The sequence below is a fragment of the Papilio xuthus genome, unplaced genomic scaffold (genome assembly GCF_000836235.2).
Source record: "Papilio xuthus unplaced genomic scaffold, Pxut_1.1 DF828177.1, whole genome shotgun sequence".
Lineage (NCBI taxonomy): Eukaryota > Metazoa > Arthropoda > Insecta > Lepidoptera > Papilionidae > Papilio > Papilio xuthus.
In genome coordinates, this window is record NW_013530472.1 from 819,184 (window position 1) to 835,823 (window position 16,640).

General features: G+C 35.1%; 2 protein-coding genes across 7 annotated transcripts in view; one reads left to right on the forward strand and one right to left on the reverse strand.

Moving 5' to 3' along the window:
* Positions 1-5,095, reverse strand: part of LOC106113727 (uncharacterized) — a 17,927-nt gene extending 12,832 nt beyond the window's left edge. The window contains exon 1 of the mRNA XM_013306604.1: positions 4,883-5,095. Coding sequence (XP_013162058.1) covers positions 4,883-5,083 — 201 coding nt within the window. The 5' untranslated portion in view covers positions 5,084-5,095. The remainder of the gene's footprint in view (positions 1-4,882) is intronic.
* hiw (MYC binding protein highwire) overlaps positions 1-16,640 on the forward strand; it is an 83,451-nt gene that overhangs the window by 50,989 nt on the left and 15,822 nt on the right. For 3 of the 6 annotated variants that reach the window (XM_013306598.1, XM_013306599.1, XM_013306602.1), the window contains 13 exons: positions 8,428-8,656; positions 10,817-10,957; positions 11,085-11,300; positions 11,564-11,785; positions 12,960-13,112; positions 14,035-14,119; positions 14,336-14,391; positions 14,766-14,879; positions 15,077-15,189; positions 15,438-15,528; positions 15,632-15,760; positions 15,916-16,132; positions 16,389-16,538. In XM_013306598.1, coding sequence (XP_013162052.1) covers positions 8,428-8,656; positions 10,817-10,957; positions 11,085-11,300; positions 11,564-11,785; positions 12,960-13,112; positions 14,035-14,119; positions 14,336-14,391; positions 14,766-14,879; positions 15,077-15,189; positions 15,438-15,528; positions 15,632-15,760; positions 15,916-16,132; positions 16,389-16,538 — 1,916 coding nt within the window. The remainder of the gene's footprint in view (positions 1-8,427; positions 8,657-10,816; positions 10,958-11,084; positions 11,301-11,563; positions 11,786-12,959; positions 13,113-14,034; positions 14,120-14,335; positions 14,392-14,765; positions 14,880-15,076; positions 15,190-15,437; positions 15,529-15,631; positions 15,761-15,915; positions 16,133-16,388; positions 16,539-16,640) is intronic. The other 3 variants (XM_013306600.1, XM_013306601.1, XM_013306603.1) reach the window with 3 other exon arrangements.

Consider the following 16,640-nt stretch of genomic DNA (forward strand, 5'->3'; position numbering starts at 1 on the left):
TAAATTTGAAGTCATTATGCGAAAACGTGACATGGTAATGTGTTCTAGTTATATTTAATAGGTAGGTATTATGAACTAGACATTAACTAATGCTACAAACTTAGTAATTATCGCATATACTGACAAATCTAGTCCATTGATTATTATTTTTATTTTCGTAATTTTTTATGTTTGACACTCTTTAACTTTCGTATAGTACAAAAAGAGAGCAGTCTATTGTTAAAACAATCGGACTTGATCGTATACGTAGTGCGAATACGAAATTATTTGAATTACTAAGAACTCATTTCTCGGTGTCTTGTGTTTTATGTGTAGTAGTTTATATTTGAAATTTTGATAACTTAGGGGTGATAGGGGCGGAGGGATGGGGGAGTGGGGAGTCGAGGCGCGCTGGGATCCGACTATCGCTGCATTCGGCTCGCCTGTAGCTTTCATTTTAATATTAGATTCACATTCCCGGAATGCGCCCGACCACGCCTTGTAACGTGAATGGACCTGATCTCGATTAATAACGTTCAAAAAGTTTTAATAATCCTCCAGTACCGTCTAAATTAATATTCGTTTCATAAAGTCGATCCGAAAATTATTTTAATTACTTTAATACGGAGAACAAAAATGATTGGCCACTGTAGGTAATGTGCTTCGATTGCTATCTTTAGATAAGTTGAAATAATACGAAATGGATTAAAAATGTTAACTAAAATACCTCAAATAATGACATGAATGATTGAGTTAGGTTGTTAATATTCTCAAGTGAAATATTCTGTTTGGAATGTTTAGGTTTTGTTTGTTTAATATCTTATTGTACTACACATTAATGATTAAAGTTGTTTCACTGATATAACATTATCGATTGTGTTTTGATCTTATCGTTATGTTCTGTCGATTGTAAAACAGGTCAAGGATATTGTGTTCTAATTGAAAACGGCTATGATGTGGTATAAGTAAGCACTGTAATGTGATGAAAATAATATTATAATTTGCGACTTTGAATCAATATGAAAAATTACATATATCATGATGTAAAGCCGAGCGTTGAGTTCATTGACTTTGTTTTACCTTTGATTAAGTGTAATCCAACTCTACATCTTAATTTGTATAAATGATACTTGAACGAACGGTAAAGTTATCAAGTTTTAAGCAACAAAAAGTGACGTATCAAGTTTCGTTTCGGAGCTTCTTCGTTTACTTGTCCAAATATACGACGTAACCAGTCGCGATAATGACGGAGAAAGTTTGCAACGTAAGCTGTAGACAGACGAACTGTCGAACACTTTTATCTATATGTATGAAAAATAGGCAAACGTACAAGAGTAGCAGAGAGAAAGCTGTAAATGTCGCAACTAAATGTCATAAACAAGTTTCAGATTCAATTTACACTGTCGATACACTCCTACAAAAACATATTGTGATCCCTTACATTATACTTGAAGAAACTGAAATAACAATATGTTTTTGAACACGTCTCAGCAATGGTAACTCTGTTACTTCGATATGATTTGAATAACAAATACAGTATATTCCACAAATGCACCATCGAATACTTTCATTGCATAAGGAAATCCATTCGCCGGCAATGTAAAAGTATATGTTGTTTGTTGAAGATTTGGAGAATATGAAGGTGATGGCGACGAATATTTAATATGTCTTGTGGAAGTGCTGCAGTAATGCTAGCTTCACACCAAGGTAAAATATTAAAGGTAGAGCAATATCACAGTGCAGTGCTACAATTGTGTGAATACACATTTACTTTCTCAACAGTACTGTTCTGTCGTCGTGTGAAAATATTATAACGTAAAAGTCGGGACAGCCGTTCGATGTGGTGCGACCGACTAAGCGCAGGAAGCCATCTTTCATTCGACTTTTTTTTACGGTCTCTGCTATGCGCTGCACAAACTAGCAACGAGCGCTTGTTTAATCCTTATCGAGTATAGCCCACGAACAATTGGTCATGAAATAATTAACGCATTTTATATCGTTGTTATTAAATTAATAGTTGCAACATTTACTAACTTCGATGTTTAATAATTTTTAGTTTTTTTAAACATAAAAGATAATAAATTTTATCTAATCCTTTGATGTGATGTTATGTTATCGGTTGATTGATGTCATGTTTTTTTTATAAATAAATATTTATGTTACAAATAGATACAGTAAACATTCAGCAAGTGTTTCCGGAAGCAATAATTGCATCGTGGACAATACGTATAGGATGCAGATGCGATCCCTATTCTATTGCTATAGACAATGCGCCCGCAAGCCACGACAAGAGTAATTAACTTCCTGTTCACTTGTGGAAGGTTAAGCCAAACAACGTAATCCGGAAACCTCTCGTCTATTACAATTTAAAGCTTTAAATCTAAACCGATCAACAAGCCAAAGCTTATTTTTAATATAACAATTGTTTGAATGTAACTCATCTAAAGATCGAAACAATAATCGAGAAATATGGTGAATTGTTTAGAGAGCGATCGATGTCTTTCAAACCTTATTTGTCATTTTTGTCCTTTATTTTTCATATATAGCAAACTCTCTTTAAATATAATCATTACATTTGCAAAATAGTTTATTGAAAATAAAAGGTTTCCGTATTGTATTTTGTATTTCGGTAATGTTTCGCATTTTAAATATCGTAATTGAATTCCATACTCATGTTTTAACTTCGCAGTTTGTTTGTTTTCAATTTAAATTGTTATTGCTTTTATATTTGTTTCAAAAATCGAGCGCGTTTCTTTTGTTTGGAATGTGTAATATTTAAAAAATGATAGTAATGGCTTTTTGAATTTTAAAAGAGCGCCGAAAATTGTATTGTATTTATAAAATAGCGCTGCTAACAAAAAGCTTGATTTTACAGTGTTATCGTAAAAGCTCTCCGACGTACCTATCTTATCGGTGTACTCGTTCGCTTGCTGTTTTTTTCACCATTGTTCGTTCATATCAAGTTTTATATTCAGCTTTGTGTACCCAAATTTTAGTCGGCGTTAGGCTTATTATAAATTCCAAATAAAACGTATGATTTTTTTTATTTAGATAAAAATATATTTTAAGAAATTTTAAATTGCTTTCATCTATTAAATAACTAAAAACATATAATATAATTCATAACATAGTGTGCTTATAATTTGTCTATTCATAGAATCAATTAGCTAAGCAGGTTGTTTAGCACTCAAGGAGCACTCTCTTCTATCTGAGAATTTAATGCTTCTACCTCTGTAATAACTATAAAATTGTAATGTGATTTTCAAAAAAAAAAATATCTAAACGAGAGGTATAGAGATAAATGTTATGATTGTAGTTATAATTTAAGTTGCAAAAATTGCGGTAATAGATACGTTTTTGAATATCAAATCATGATGGGAATTAAATACGGAATCGAAGCCTAGACGATTGTATTTATAAATAGGTCTGTAGTAGTGATATATCGGCGGATAGTGTCAACGGCCGCGATGCAACAGGCGCGACCGCGGGCGACAGTACCATTGCAACGAAATTATATGCACGGCAAACCGCCGGAAGTGATAGCTTACATAATTAATATACCAACATACATTTACTTTATTATTATATAAACTTCAGTTAAATAACTTGAAATTAAGAACGTGTATTAACAGAATTTTTTTGTTTTATGTAGGTATTTGTTGGAAACGTAAAATTTCCATCGTGCAATTTAGTAATTTTTATATGTGGACTAGACAAATTTGCGAGTGCGCCGGACGCAAATAGACTCTTCTGTATTCGAGACTGTTGTCCTGTACATGTACGGTGAGAATGAGCGAGACAGGAGACTGGCCGGCGAGAATATTTGGGCCAAATCATTTCTGAACTGCCCAACGACTGTTTAAACTATGAAAATTCCTTCCACCTCGTGGGCCACCATATGCCGGTCATTCACACAAACAAAATAACACCCAAATAGACTCGGTATTCTCTCACAGTGTCTAGGTTGATAGTTTTACTTTATAAGAAAAAATCATAAATATAATTTAATGCTACAATTTAGTTGTGATCGTTTCTCTATAATATACTTATGTACATATATTGTTACTGATAATTTCATGTTACTGATAGTCTACTCATGTCTTTTATCGCAGTATTTATTATGTTGACAAAGAGAATTTATCGCTCACTCGGCTTTGTCATTGCCGTTTGAACGTGAATTAGTCGAACTTTAATGACTGTACTACTTAAATTAGATCTGGGCGTTGTCTAACAGCTGCTTTTAATAACTTGAGCTTGTAACAAATACTAAATAAGTATATAATCTAATGCCGTAGAAATAAAAAATTACATTTTAAATAAAAGTCGTAGATAACTAAGGAAGTCTGTATTGCGTTAATGTCTAAAGACGTGTAGTATTGGAAGCGGCAAGACACTTGTTGCGCCAGACGCGATGCGGGATGAATATTACTCGCTCCCTAAAGAACGTTTACAATCGCCCCAACGACCCTCAGGTAGTTTTGTCTTTGTTTACAATAATAAAGTAGTGATGAGAAAAGCTTTTATACAACAAACTTTAATCGCCTACCGTATCTTTTGAGTGACATTAAAGTTGTCGTTCGATTATTTTTATGTTTTCACAATTTATATTATTAGATAGTAAAGGACAGTTCGTGTTGCCAAATCAATTCTAGCTCTAGTCCCAGATACCAGTACTGAACTAATTAAAGCGGCAAAGTTGTTGACACCTTTCGCTTCAGCTATTTGGATTCAATCACTAAATTAATTGTTATATGTTTGTGTGATTTGAAATAAAAATGTACAAACCTATTTTTAAAGCTACAAAAATTAAAGTTCCGGTTTTGTGTTACAAATATTAATCGAGGGTGTTCTCGTATGCGTGAGCGTGACACATGTGTGATAAACAATAGAAACAGCTGAATACCTGGTTAGACGGGACGGTGCAGTTGACCGACGTCCATGATGGATGCTCTGACTGGGAGCAGACGCAATATTCGGAGTCACATATAGAGCCATGCTCGACTCTCGCGTCGGTATCCACTGAGAGTGCGAGGAACACAAGTAACGCGGCTGTAGGCGACATGTTGCCGCGCGCGCGCGATCCACCGCGCTCCCCGGCTGTCATGCACCGACTGGCCGTTCGACAGCCGCCGGCCCGACGATTTCTGTATCTAGGGATGTATAGCGCCCGTACGAACCAATTATCGACATTCTTTTAATTACCATCATTTACATTTTTGTTAATTACCACCATTAATTATATTTGAGTTGAGTATGAAATTATAGATTAAGTGTTTATTAGCAACTTTTATTCACAACAATAACTAGTCTTAGAAATCGTTAGAATTTATGGTCTTATTCTTTTTACAACCGATAACGATAACTGAAATTGAATAATTTATTCCTAATAAGAACGCGATTGCCGTTAGAAAATAATTAAAGGAAGAATTCATCTAAGGTACCACGCAGGTACCTATATTTTTACAATACGCGACAATAGACTGCAGGATAAAAAGAACATTGAATATATATTTCTAAAGAAAACCTTATAAAAACCTATTCTAAAGGAAACCTTAAAAATAACTTCAATAAAGCTGATATTATATTCATGTCATAGATTCTGAAAAAAATGTTTATAAAAGTTAAATAATAAGTTGATATCGTCACATCCCTAGACGGCATGATACAAAGTTCGAGCGCAGTAGCAGCCCTACGAGACACAGATGCACTTACACACATCCCGCACTTCATCTCCCGAACAAGTAGGCCACTATAACCGTGAACGACCACAACGCACCATTACCGCCCTTTGAATTACTACTCTAATATTCAATTCAAGATTAAAAGATTATTTAAAGGCGATTCATTGCTAACACTAAACACTTTTAATACCGATTAAAGTAAAGCATTAATATTTTCCGTACAACTATATACTAGCGGCTTGAACTTCTTACGGGAAGATACTGATTTTTTTAATATCTTATAAACAATAATTAAAATAATACTGTAGTATTCTAATGGTGAAGGATTTTTTAAATTGATTCAGTAGTTTTTGACTTTATTCGCTACAAACTTACGTACAAAATTATAAATCTTTCTTCTTTATAGTGTACATTTATTTATTGATTGATGTTCATTGACCTTTGTTCAGCTATTCGATAATCATTGACAATCTTGATGCTAGCGCCATCTATATAGTTGTTTTTCTCGACCTTGATCGAAATAATTAACAATAAATTTGCTTTTAATCTTATTTTGTATAAATTTAATAATGGATGCATAGAATTTCTAACAGAAAATATTAAAGTTATTTCTCACTTAGGCAAAGATATTCTCATCTTCGTAAGTTTAAAATATCTGTGTAAATAACTAAAACACAGTTTATCTCCTTGAATACCAGATGCGACAAAGGTATTTATTTTGAAGGCAATAACGTGCATATTATTAAAACTATGCGGAATCTGCTACTAAAGTTATTCGCTAACAGTTAATAAACGAAATACGTTTTACTAAGTAAATACATATTTATTTTTTAATATAATGTTAAAACTAGGACGAATCCTTGGCCTACATTTGTCAATTTAAAACCAATTCCACTCTTTTATGAAATTAAAAAATACATCTTACTATATCATCTATATATTTTTATTGGTTTCCATTTAAAGGCAACGTCTTTGAAGTCTTGTTTAAGAAGAACTTTTTAACTTATTTTACTTCGAATACATTTTAATAAACACAATTACTGTATTTTTTTATTTAAAAGACTTTTTCATTTCAAGTATACTGTTTATTGTATGCTTAATTTAAACAATATTTTTGCTAATATCGGACTTTCTTAAACAGTTAGACACCAGAACTAGTGTTTAAAACTATTAATTTAATTAATACAATATGCTTTTTGAATGCACGACTATCATTAACCCTTAATTCGACGAAATTTTTTGAAGCAAAAAAACTGTTTTTTTTTTTTTTTTAGTAAAGTTGACGTAATTTTTTCTAATCTAGTTCAATAGATATTTTTTAATTCGTTGTTCGTCACACTGGACACTATCGAATTAAGGGTTAAGGATAAAATACGATTCCCTGTATTACATCGGTCTGGTAAACAAATCAAACAATGCTGTAGAAATATTTAATTTTAGGTACTAAAATAGAGACATCAGATGCACTAACAATGTTAGCCGACCGCCAAAGCTTAGAGCTTCTAATGGAGATGCATTAAGTAACTACCTGAACTCGCCATTCCAAATTCAAAATAATGTCAACAATCCAAATAATCAAAACGTTGTCTAGTTTAGTCATTGTGGAATCATAAAGTGCAGTAAACAAATACATTTTTTTTACTTTTTCTTACAATTTTGTTAATATCTCCAGTGGTTTAGAAGCGCATGAACCTATGCATTCTTTTTTTTGTTTTTCATAAAACCGTTGATTTGAAATAATATCTAAATAAAATTATTTAAGGGAAATTTTGAATTTTTGTGGATGTTTATTACCGCATAACTCCAAAACGGCTGATGTAATATGGATGATTTTTGGTACAAAGATAGATTACAGTTTGTAACAGAGCACAGGCTAATCGAATATCGGACGATTAGCCTTGCCTAGTCCAGTCGGATGAATTTATAGATAGCTTAGTGCAAGTTAATGCTGTTAGTGTATAGTGGTCTGTTACACTTTCTCGTTATAACAAAGTTAGACAGAGCGCGTGCTTTGTTCTCTTCGTTCACAGATGCAAACTAGAGCTGCTTCGGTTTCTCAGTTCAAGGTCTTCTAGCCGAGGTTTTCACTAATTGCTATCTACGTTACATGGCAGCCAGTTAAAAACTTTTAAGCGCTTAACCTCTTTGTTTCTCTTATTAAAATAAAGATCTTCTTTTAATTAGATACGTTTTGACATTTTCAATACACCTCTGTGTCCAATGTGAACAGCGAAATTACATTTAACTATTACTCTTATCTAGCCTTTATGAAGGTAATTTATTGTTTTAGTTAGTTCTACCTTGTCGTGAGTTTTCTGTCAAAACACATTTACACATTTTTTTTCCACGAAGAACATGACGTTATTTTTTTGTACACGTCCATCAATACAACAAGTTCGGTGGTAAATGTGTTTAATATTATAGGTATTATTTGCTAATAAATCTGTGTCACAAGAGTGAACAATAACTTCGAACTTTTCAAGCTTTCGATTCATAGCCGTAAATGTATAAATCTCCTCAACTCGTTTTAGTCGTGTAATGTAATTTATTTGTAAAACCAGTTTCCAGCAATACACAGCTCAACAGGTTCCGTTTATTAAAACAAATTAAGTTGTTACAAATACAACTTAATAGGAAAGTAATATAATGACAAACTCCTTAAAGAAGTACATCTTTCAGACACAATAGTACCTACGAAGTATCTATCCGTAGTCAGTAGAGGACTTTTACTGATGTGTAAGCAGTTTTTTTCTCATTTTTTGTGCAGGAGTGCATCAGCTGAAAATCAATTTCTTGTCGATTTTGTGGCGGCTACTGAGAACACTGCCGGCGGCCGGCTGGCTCGCTGGCTGGCTCCCATGTCGCACGTGGACCCATCGAAATGCGAACTCAAGCTGTTGAGCACTAACGCGAAACCGGCGCAGCCTGTCACCGTGTCCGTCATCATTCGCGATCAGTACGGAGATCCTGTTATCTCCCCATCTCTAAAAGTTGAGGTAAGTTTGTATGGAGATTTGTTTACTTTCACTAATATTTTTGCATTTTGGAAAGAGAATTGATCAGCGCGCCTGAAACTCGCAACATACATAACCGATAGGTGTCACGTATTGTCTTTGTTCGTATATTTGTACAAGTTTGTCACACATAGGCTAAGTTTGTCGGTAGTTTATGCATGTAATGATACAAAAACTAACGTGTGAAGCGTGTACAAAGTACAAGTATATTCACATGAAGCTCTCTGGTGCGACTGCTTCACGAGGATTACGTAACGCCCTGTTATTGGAAATGCCATTCACCATGAAAAGATCAATTAAATTTTGGTGAAAATAAACTGCACGGCTTTGTCGAGGTCTATTTTGACTTTTACATACGAAATAGTCATTTTTTGCTAATCTAAAACTACGATATATAAAATGTATGATATTCAATACGATAATGAAATAATCTTTGACATCAATTTTGTATGACCATTTTATGATCCAAATATAAATAACATTATTATGTAATAAACTCGCTTTATTATATATTTGTAGAATATAACCGCCACGTTTATTTCTTTACATATAAGATAAAAGTACAAGTTCTACTCGTGATTCAATAAAATATTTTTTGAAACACCAATTACTTTGTCCGTATCAGGCATTAATTATTTCGTAAATCGTTACTTCGTTATTAGACATCTAAAAGATTCCAATTTCAAAAAATAATTTTTCAGATGAGCTTTAATTTTTGAAACACGTTATAACGAACATCACGAGGCTAGAGGTCGGCCTTGAACGTATGCGAATCTGATTAGCGGGGGAGTTGATTTCGTAAATTGATATATCACGAAATGTTGCTGATAGCGATTATAGCTTTTTCGTGTAATTACCTATCTTTAATTATTAGTGACGTCACGAAATGTATTTGTCATTATGTATTGAACCATTTATCACCCACCGCTTTGTTGCATTGTGTGCAGTAGTAAAGTTTGAGTTACTTTCATCTGCCATGGCGCTTGTTATCATGACCCGCATGTTAGGGCGATTTTTTGGATTTATTATGAAACGGTAACATGCTCGGTTATTTCCCTACTGAAGTTTTTGCACTGGATAACCATTTAGTAGCAATTCATCCAGACTTCCCTCCAAAGCGCAAATTAAACTGCATATTAATTAGGTAAACTAAAAATCCCACGGATCAATCTAAAGTATTAAACTATTATCAGAAATGCATTATTCAAATTATTCGCGCAACTCTTAGGATGTTATTAAGAGTGAATCTGAAACATGACCTAGTTTGAGTACTTTCTTAGAAGAGTATTGATTAATAGTATTTATACGTGGGCGACGGAAATGAAGGTCTGATAGAGTCAGCCAGTGTGCTTAACAAGAATCTACCTACTGTATTGAATGTTATCTTCAAGCTTCCGATATTTTTTTTATTTATACGTCGTACTACTTTATTTAAACGAATACGTACGTAACGTAAATACGTACTAAACGTTCTTAAATCTACGTTGATTTTTGAACTACTAGCGGTCGCCCGCGACATCCTCAGCTCATGGTAAAATATAGTAGCCACTCAAGACCCGTCAAAATCGGTCCAGCCGTTCATCAGATTATGCGAAATAAACGGGGCCTTACGGACAGTCATGTAGGCAGACACACAGACAAAATTTTGTTTTTTGTTATCAGCTACGCAAATACATCAAGTGCAAGAAATACGATTTTCGATAGTACATACAGAGACTCTAATATTGATTATATCTCACTAAGATTATAAATGCGAATGTTTGGATGGATGGATGTTTGTTTGAAGGTATCTACGGAACGGCTGAACGGATTTGAATGAAATTTGACACACATGTAGAACATAGTTTAGAAGAACACATAGGCCATTTATTATGTTTTTATTAATTCCGCGCGGACAGCTAGTGTAGTATAAACGTATAGATGAGCTAAGGATTATTATTTTTTAAGGTTAAGGAAAATTTATTACGTACAAACATGAATTAACAGTAAAATACGTGTAAATATAAAGAGTTATGCTTGTTGAATATCATATAATCACTTTAACTATTCTATAAAATACACTGTTCTGTAAAATAAATATATATTATATAATAATGTTTTTCTAATTGTTTATAAATTTCTTAATACGTTCATTAATTTCAGATTCTAGTTCTGCGTTTAAAAAATAATGGAGGCGGCAAGAGGAGATATAACGTGGACGACGCCGACGAGGCCATGCCCGAAGTGCCCTACCAGACCACAGTTCGAGAAAATGTGAGCTACCACGCTATTACTATGATGCAGGTTTGTCATTACTGGAGTAGAACAGTGAAAAACCACAAAACGTTGACGTATTTGCACTGCACAGATTTTAGGGAAAAACCAACTTAATAGAAGTCGTTAGCTTGTTCTAAACTATGATTATTTACAGGCCTACAAGAATTATTCGTTCGACGAGATCCGACTGTCGAGCGGTATGTGGTCGGACAAGAACGCAGCGGCGGAAGGCAACGATGAGAAGACCGTGATGTCTGAGCAAATGATGATCAACGCTCAAGCAGACGGCACTTATCTCGCGACTTGGGTGCCTCAAGAGCCCGGGAACTACGTCGGCTCCTGCCTCTTCGATCATGAACCTATTAATAAGGTAAACATTTTTGTTGTAGTACTCTTCTTTTAAAAATCTGTTCAAATCTCCAGTGATTTTAACTACAAATTAGAGTACAATTTGAGAAATAGTAGCGAGTTGGTTACATATTTATTTACATATTGACAATATAATTTGTCTATGGACTAATAACCAGTAACGTTTGTATATATTTTTAGAAAATTCAAGAAGCATTAACAACTATCTTCTTGCAAGAAATATTATATTAAAGATGTCATTAAATTTATGTTTCAACATTTCAGGAAGTAGTGTTCGAAGTGAGTGTAGCCGAGGTGCCGAAAGACGATAAAAAGGAAAATACTTCCAATTTATCTCCGGAAGTGGACGTGGAGGGGTTGAAGGCTCGCCTGCGTCGCTTCGGTATCAACTACACCGCCGGTCTACGAGTCCGCTCCAGCCCCAGCCTGCAAGCGGAGGTGATCGGATGTATACCGCCGGACGCTAGCATCGGCTTTGTTGAAGAGGTACAGCGTTTATCTTACTCATTGTTAATTGTATCCGGTGTGCGTAATGATACTTTTAGTTTTTCAGGACACAAACTTATTTGCCGTTCTAAAGTTTCATCAGAATCTGTCTAGTGGTTTGGGAACAGATATAGTACAAACTTACAAACATTGATTTAATTTGCATGGAAGAATAAAGTATTTGTTTTTTTATTTTGTAAAATCAATGTTACTGTTAATGGTGATACGTAATATATTTTATTATTTCATTAATTAATTTTATGGTAAGTTCGAGTTTTGTAGACATAATTATAACACAACTCCATACACAACACGAGTATCTTTTTTAAAAACTTACAACCCCTTTTACTATACCCGCATCCCTGCTTCAAAATGTCTTGGTAATATTGCAAATGTATTTGCATTTTATTGATGTCGTATGTAGATCATATAAGAACAGTCGCTTTTTAATGTGAATAAAGAAATATTCTCCTATCCTGAGAACTCTGCTCTTCGGTCGATTGTCAACAAGAGTGTAATGGTATAGAAAATAAGAGGTAAAATAGAGCTTGCGCATGTTCCTGTTCTTCTGTCGAAAGAAAGAATAATTTAAGGAGGATATGTAATAAATATATATAAAGTATTTATTTTTATTTGATTTGTGTTTTGATGCGATGTAATCGGTTTATGCTGCTCAGAAATGTTAACATAAAAAAAGAAAACGAGCAAGCAGTTTAAACAATGTTAAGCAATAATATTTAATATGGTTATTTAGAACAGCACATCTGCAAGTGGATGTTGTGAGAAGACGTGAAAGTTCTTAGGCATGTACCTCACTTAGAAGATAAACCATAATTCACATTCTGATAAAAATAGTTATATCAATGCATGATCCGATCTGGATGTGATCTGTCATGCGCCAGCTGCTGCGAACATCTCCCACCCCATCATGCGAATGTATATTGATTTTGAGAAGGTTTACAGCCATAACGACTCAAACAATTATCTTGAAGTTTTGCACACACATTATCAAGGGTACAGTATAGGATATAGGATATACATTGTGCAGAGAAAATAACTTCCCACGGATAGAAAAGTGGTTTTAAACGGTCGAGTAATTGCCGTTGTCTATGCTAGCGGAGCCGCTGCTAAAAGGCTGGTAATTCTACAAGTATTGGCTTCTGTCGGTGTCAAGGTGGAGAACAAAGACGGTTTATGGATACGGCTGAACGAAGAGTCAATCCAGGAATATACAACAAGCCCCGTCGCCATCGCGTGGTGTTTACAGTATCACCGCCAGCTGGACCTTGTGCTGATGATGGAGTCCAATCATACTAGTGAGGCTGACGTGAGTGCCATTAATTCTAGCAGTGATCGTCCAGTATGCACCCACTCCTCTCTTTGAAGTAAAGGTAGGCCCACATATATGCAACGCACGTCATTTGCTTGTTGCTACTGCTACCCATAGGTAGAAGTAGTGATTTAAAATCAGGTGAACTGCTTGCTCGTTTGCCCTATTTAATAAAACATGTTTTGTATTTTGTACATTTTTACCACGTAATAAAATTTTAGCCATCACAGCTTTCCCTTATGGTAATAACGATTGGCAGATTTCATATAATATCGTGTGCGTGATGTATTAGCGTGTAACGTGTATTTAATTCGAATGTTTTGGAAGTTTTTGCTTGACGTGTTGGTGCTTGTTTTGACATTATCATGGAAGTAATATTGTTTGCTTCACAACACCTTTACCATCTTAGTTAAACGTAGAAACATAAGAAAGGTGAAACTATAACTTATAGCTATTTATATAATATTATTTATCTTTATATATATAATTCTTCTGTGAGTTTGTATGTCACGGAACTTCTCTCAAACGACTGGACCGATTTTGATGAAATTTTTTGTGTGTGTTCAAGGGGATCTGGGAATGGTTTAGATTCACAATTTTCATCAAATATTAACTTCATATTAATTTATTCAAATTAAAGACGTGTAGACAGGACAACGTCTGTCGGGTCCGCTAGATCATATATATTTATTTGACAGTACGTTAATTACCAACAGATTTCCTGTTGATGAATTTTGAAAAATCTTCAAGATATCTTTTCGAAATCGATCGGAAATTTTATGCCTAAAAAAATTTTAATAGTTTTTTTTTTATTTTGTACATTTTGAACGGATTTTTACTAGAGATAGTTTAGGCAGTTCGCTAAGTTTTAATACTTTTTATTAGTCAGTGTATATTTTATTTAAAGGTTTATTTACAGGAGGAGGAAGCCATAGACTCTTGGAGCGATGACCAACAGGGGGAGGGCAGCGCCTGGAAACCTGAAGAAAAGGATAGCACTAACGGTACGAACCTTTTTTTATCAGTCTGTTAGCTGAGAAAAGGTCTTATGGACTTAGTACTTCCGTAATATTAGCTTCACGTACATATCTGTATTTTAAATATTATTTTAGTCATATCGTTGTTAAAAACTATTGTTGCATACGTATTATACCCGGAGAGCATAAGAGTATGTTCATTTCGCTGAGGTTTTTTTTAAATTCCAGTATTCACTGTTACAGATGCCAGTGATGATGAAGAAAGAAAATTCCCATTCTCTATTGACTTGGGCAATGACGTAAGTACATAAATACATGCACCTGTGAAGCTTCATAGCCACGTCTTTATTTTTTTTTAATCTATATTGTGTGATGGTTATAATAAATCATCTCAGCTCCAAATATCTATTATATATAAAAAAGAGCTACGTTTTAGGGAACATCTGATACTGATTATTTGTAAAACACACATAATATTATCTGAAAATATCGTAACAAATACTTAATATAAATATATGTAACGTATATAAAGTTGCACTTAGCATGTGTAATATATGTTAAATGTATGTATGTTCAGTAATTAGTCATACTGGGGTGATACGTTGAACAGCAGGGAGCATGCAGCATGCATGTATTTGGTTTTAAAGTTGGTATATTCCCCTCCTACATATAGGCCCTGGCGGCGAAAAAATATCACGAAACCCAATCTCACAGACTACTGATTGGAAGCAGATACACTTGTTCGAGATATCCTGTACCACGACAACGTATCTCTGTACCCAGTTCGGTAAGTATGCTCTTTATCTCATACATTAGAACTGTCATAGCCGCTTGCGTCGGTGACTCCATGAGGCGGCACCTAACCTTAAGTATTGTTTCTGATATTACAACGAATTAGGTAAGTTTGATGTTGAATGTTAGTAGATGTAGTTGATTTAAAAGTATTTATTTGTGGTTATTCATTGTACTATGTTGTACGAATAGAGCGACGAAGGGTCGTCGAGCCTGTACGTGTTCGGCGCAGAGCCAAGCAAGCGTTGCCGTCTGGCGCGCAAGAGCGCCGCCGCCGCTGGGGCAGTCGCAGCCGGCTCTCCAAGGTTTGTCATACTTATCTGGTTATTCCTTCATGATCCTGTAAGAAATTACTACTTTAATCGCTCTTTCTTCGATACCAATAGTTGACTACCGACTTTACAAATCTATTATGTAGGAGTAAAGTAACGAAAAGAGAACACAAAATAATAACAATCATTGTGTCTAATTCTGCTTTGAAGTATTTTATGGCCTTAAAAAGTATCGTGTACTAGCAGTACTGGCAGTTCTAGCCTATGTTATTCTTGTGTAGACGTTTCCAACGCAAGAGCAACGGCAACAGGGAGGAGATGATGATAGCCAGAAGACATGACGATAATGTACAGGACGCTAACGTCCAAGAGGTGAGCAAAAATATAATTAATTATTGCAATTAATACTAATTAGTTTAGTCTATATGTATATATTTTTTTACTAATTTTCATTATTTATATTTGTATAATGTAGACGGACATAGAGCCGGAGCCACGTAACCACAGCCGGCTGGCGCAGGCGGGCACTCAGACCTCGCCCGACACTTATGCTGAGGGTGCGCTCGCTCAGATGTTCCTCGGCAATATCGATGGCGATGTTGAGGTACTTCATATTTTGATTCTTACTGTTAACTACTCAATTAACAACGCACTTTCGGTTTTTTAATGATACAAAATGGATTTTAGTCATTCTTCCTATTTTCCTTAATTAATGTTTCTACCCGAGCATAACTAATTAAGACGAATGTTTGTAAGCAGGACCTTAATGGAGACAGAGAAAGATCTAGAAGTGGAAGTCGTGATCGATCGAAAGCACGTGCGCTGCGCGGCTCCCCGCCGCCGCTGCCCGCGCGCGCTTCCTCCTCCTCCTCGGCCGCCAGCTCGCCGCCGCCAGTTCCGCCCCGCAAGCACGCCGTCAGCCTCGCTCAGGCTAAATGCATGCGCAGTATCTTTGCTGCGCTTCTGTGGCATGAGGGTGTGTAAACCCACCTTCATTTATATAAGCCTCGCTTTTTAGAAGATAAATCTCCTGTGAATAAGACAATGTTTTACAAAGAAATGTTAATTCTAGAGCAATCATCATCATCATCAAAATTAATAACTATATCAAATGTATTTACTTTATTTACTTTATTTTCATAGAAATTGTAAAAAGCGTAAGGTTTAAGGTAACATAGGCATATCTAAGTGTCAGTAACGGTGAAGTCTTACTTGTCTACTCCATGGTTTAGGCGCTGTGCATGACGCGATCGCATGCGCAACCTTCCTGAAGTTCCACCCGTACCTGCCGCGCGCGGGCGCGAGCGTGGTGACGCGCGGCGCCGCCCACGTAACGCCCGCGCCCCGCCCACAGCGACACTCCGTAGAAGTTGCCAGCTCAGGTACTATTCTATGATATTAATCCACATATTTGAAGAATAAACCCGACTGAAACTATTTTTGGTAAAATTTATTTTGAACATAAACAAAAAGGATATTGTGTT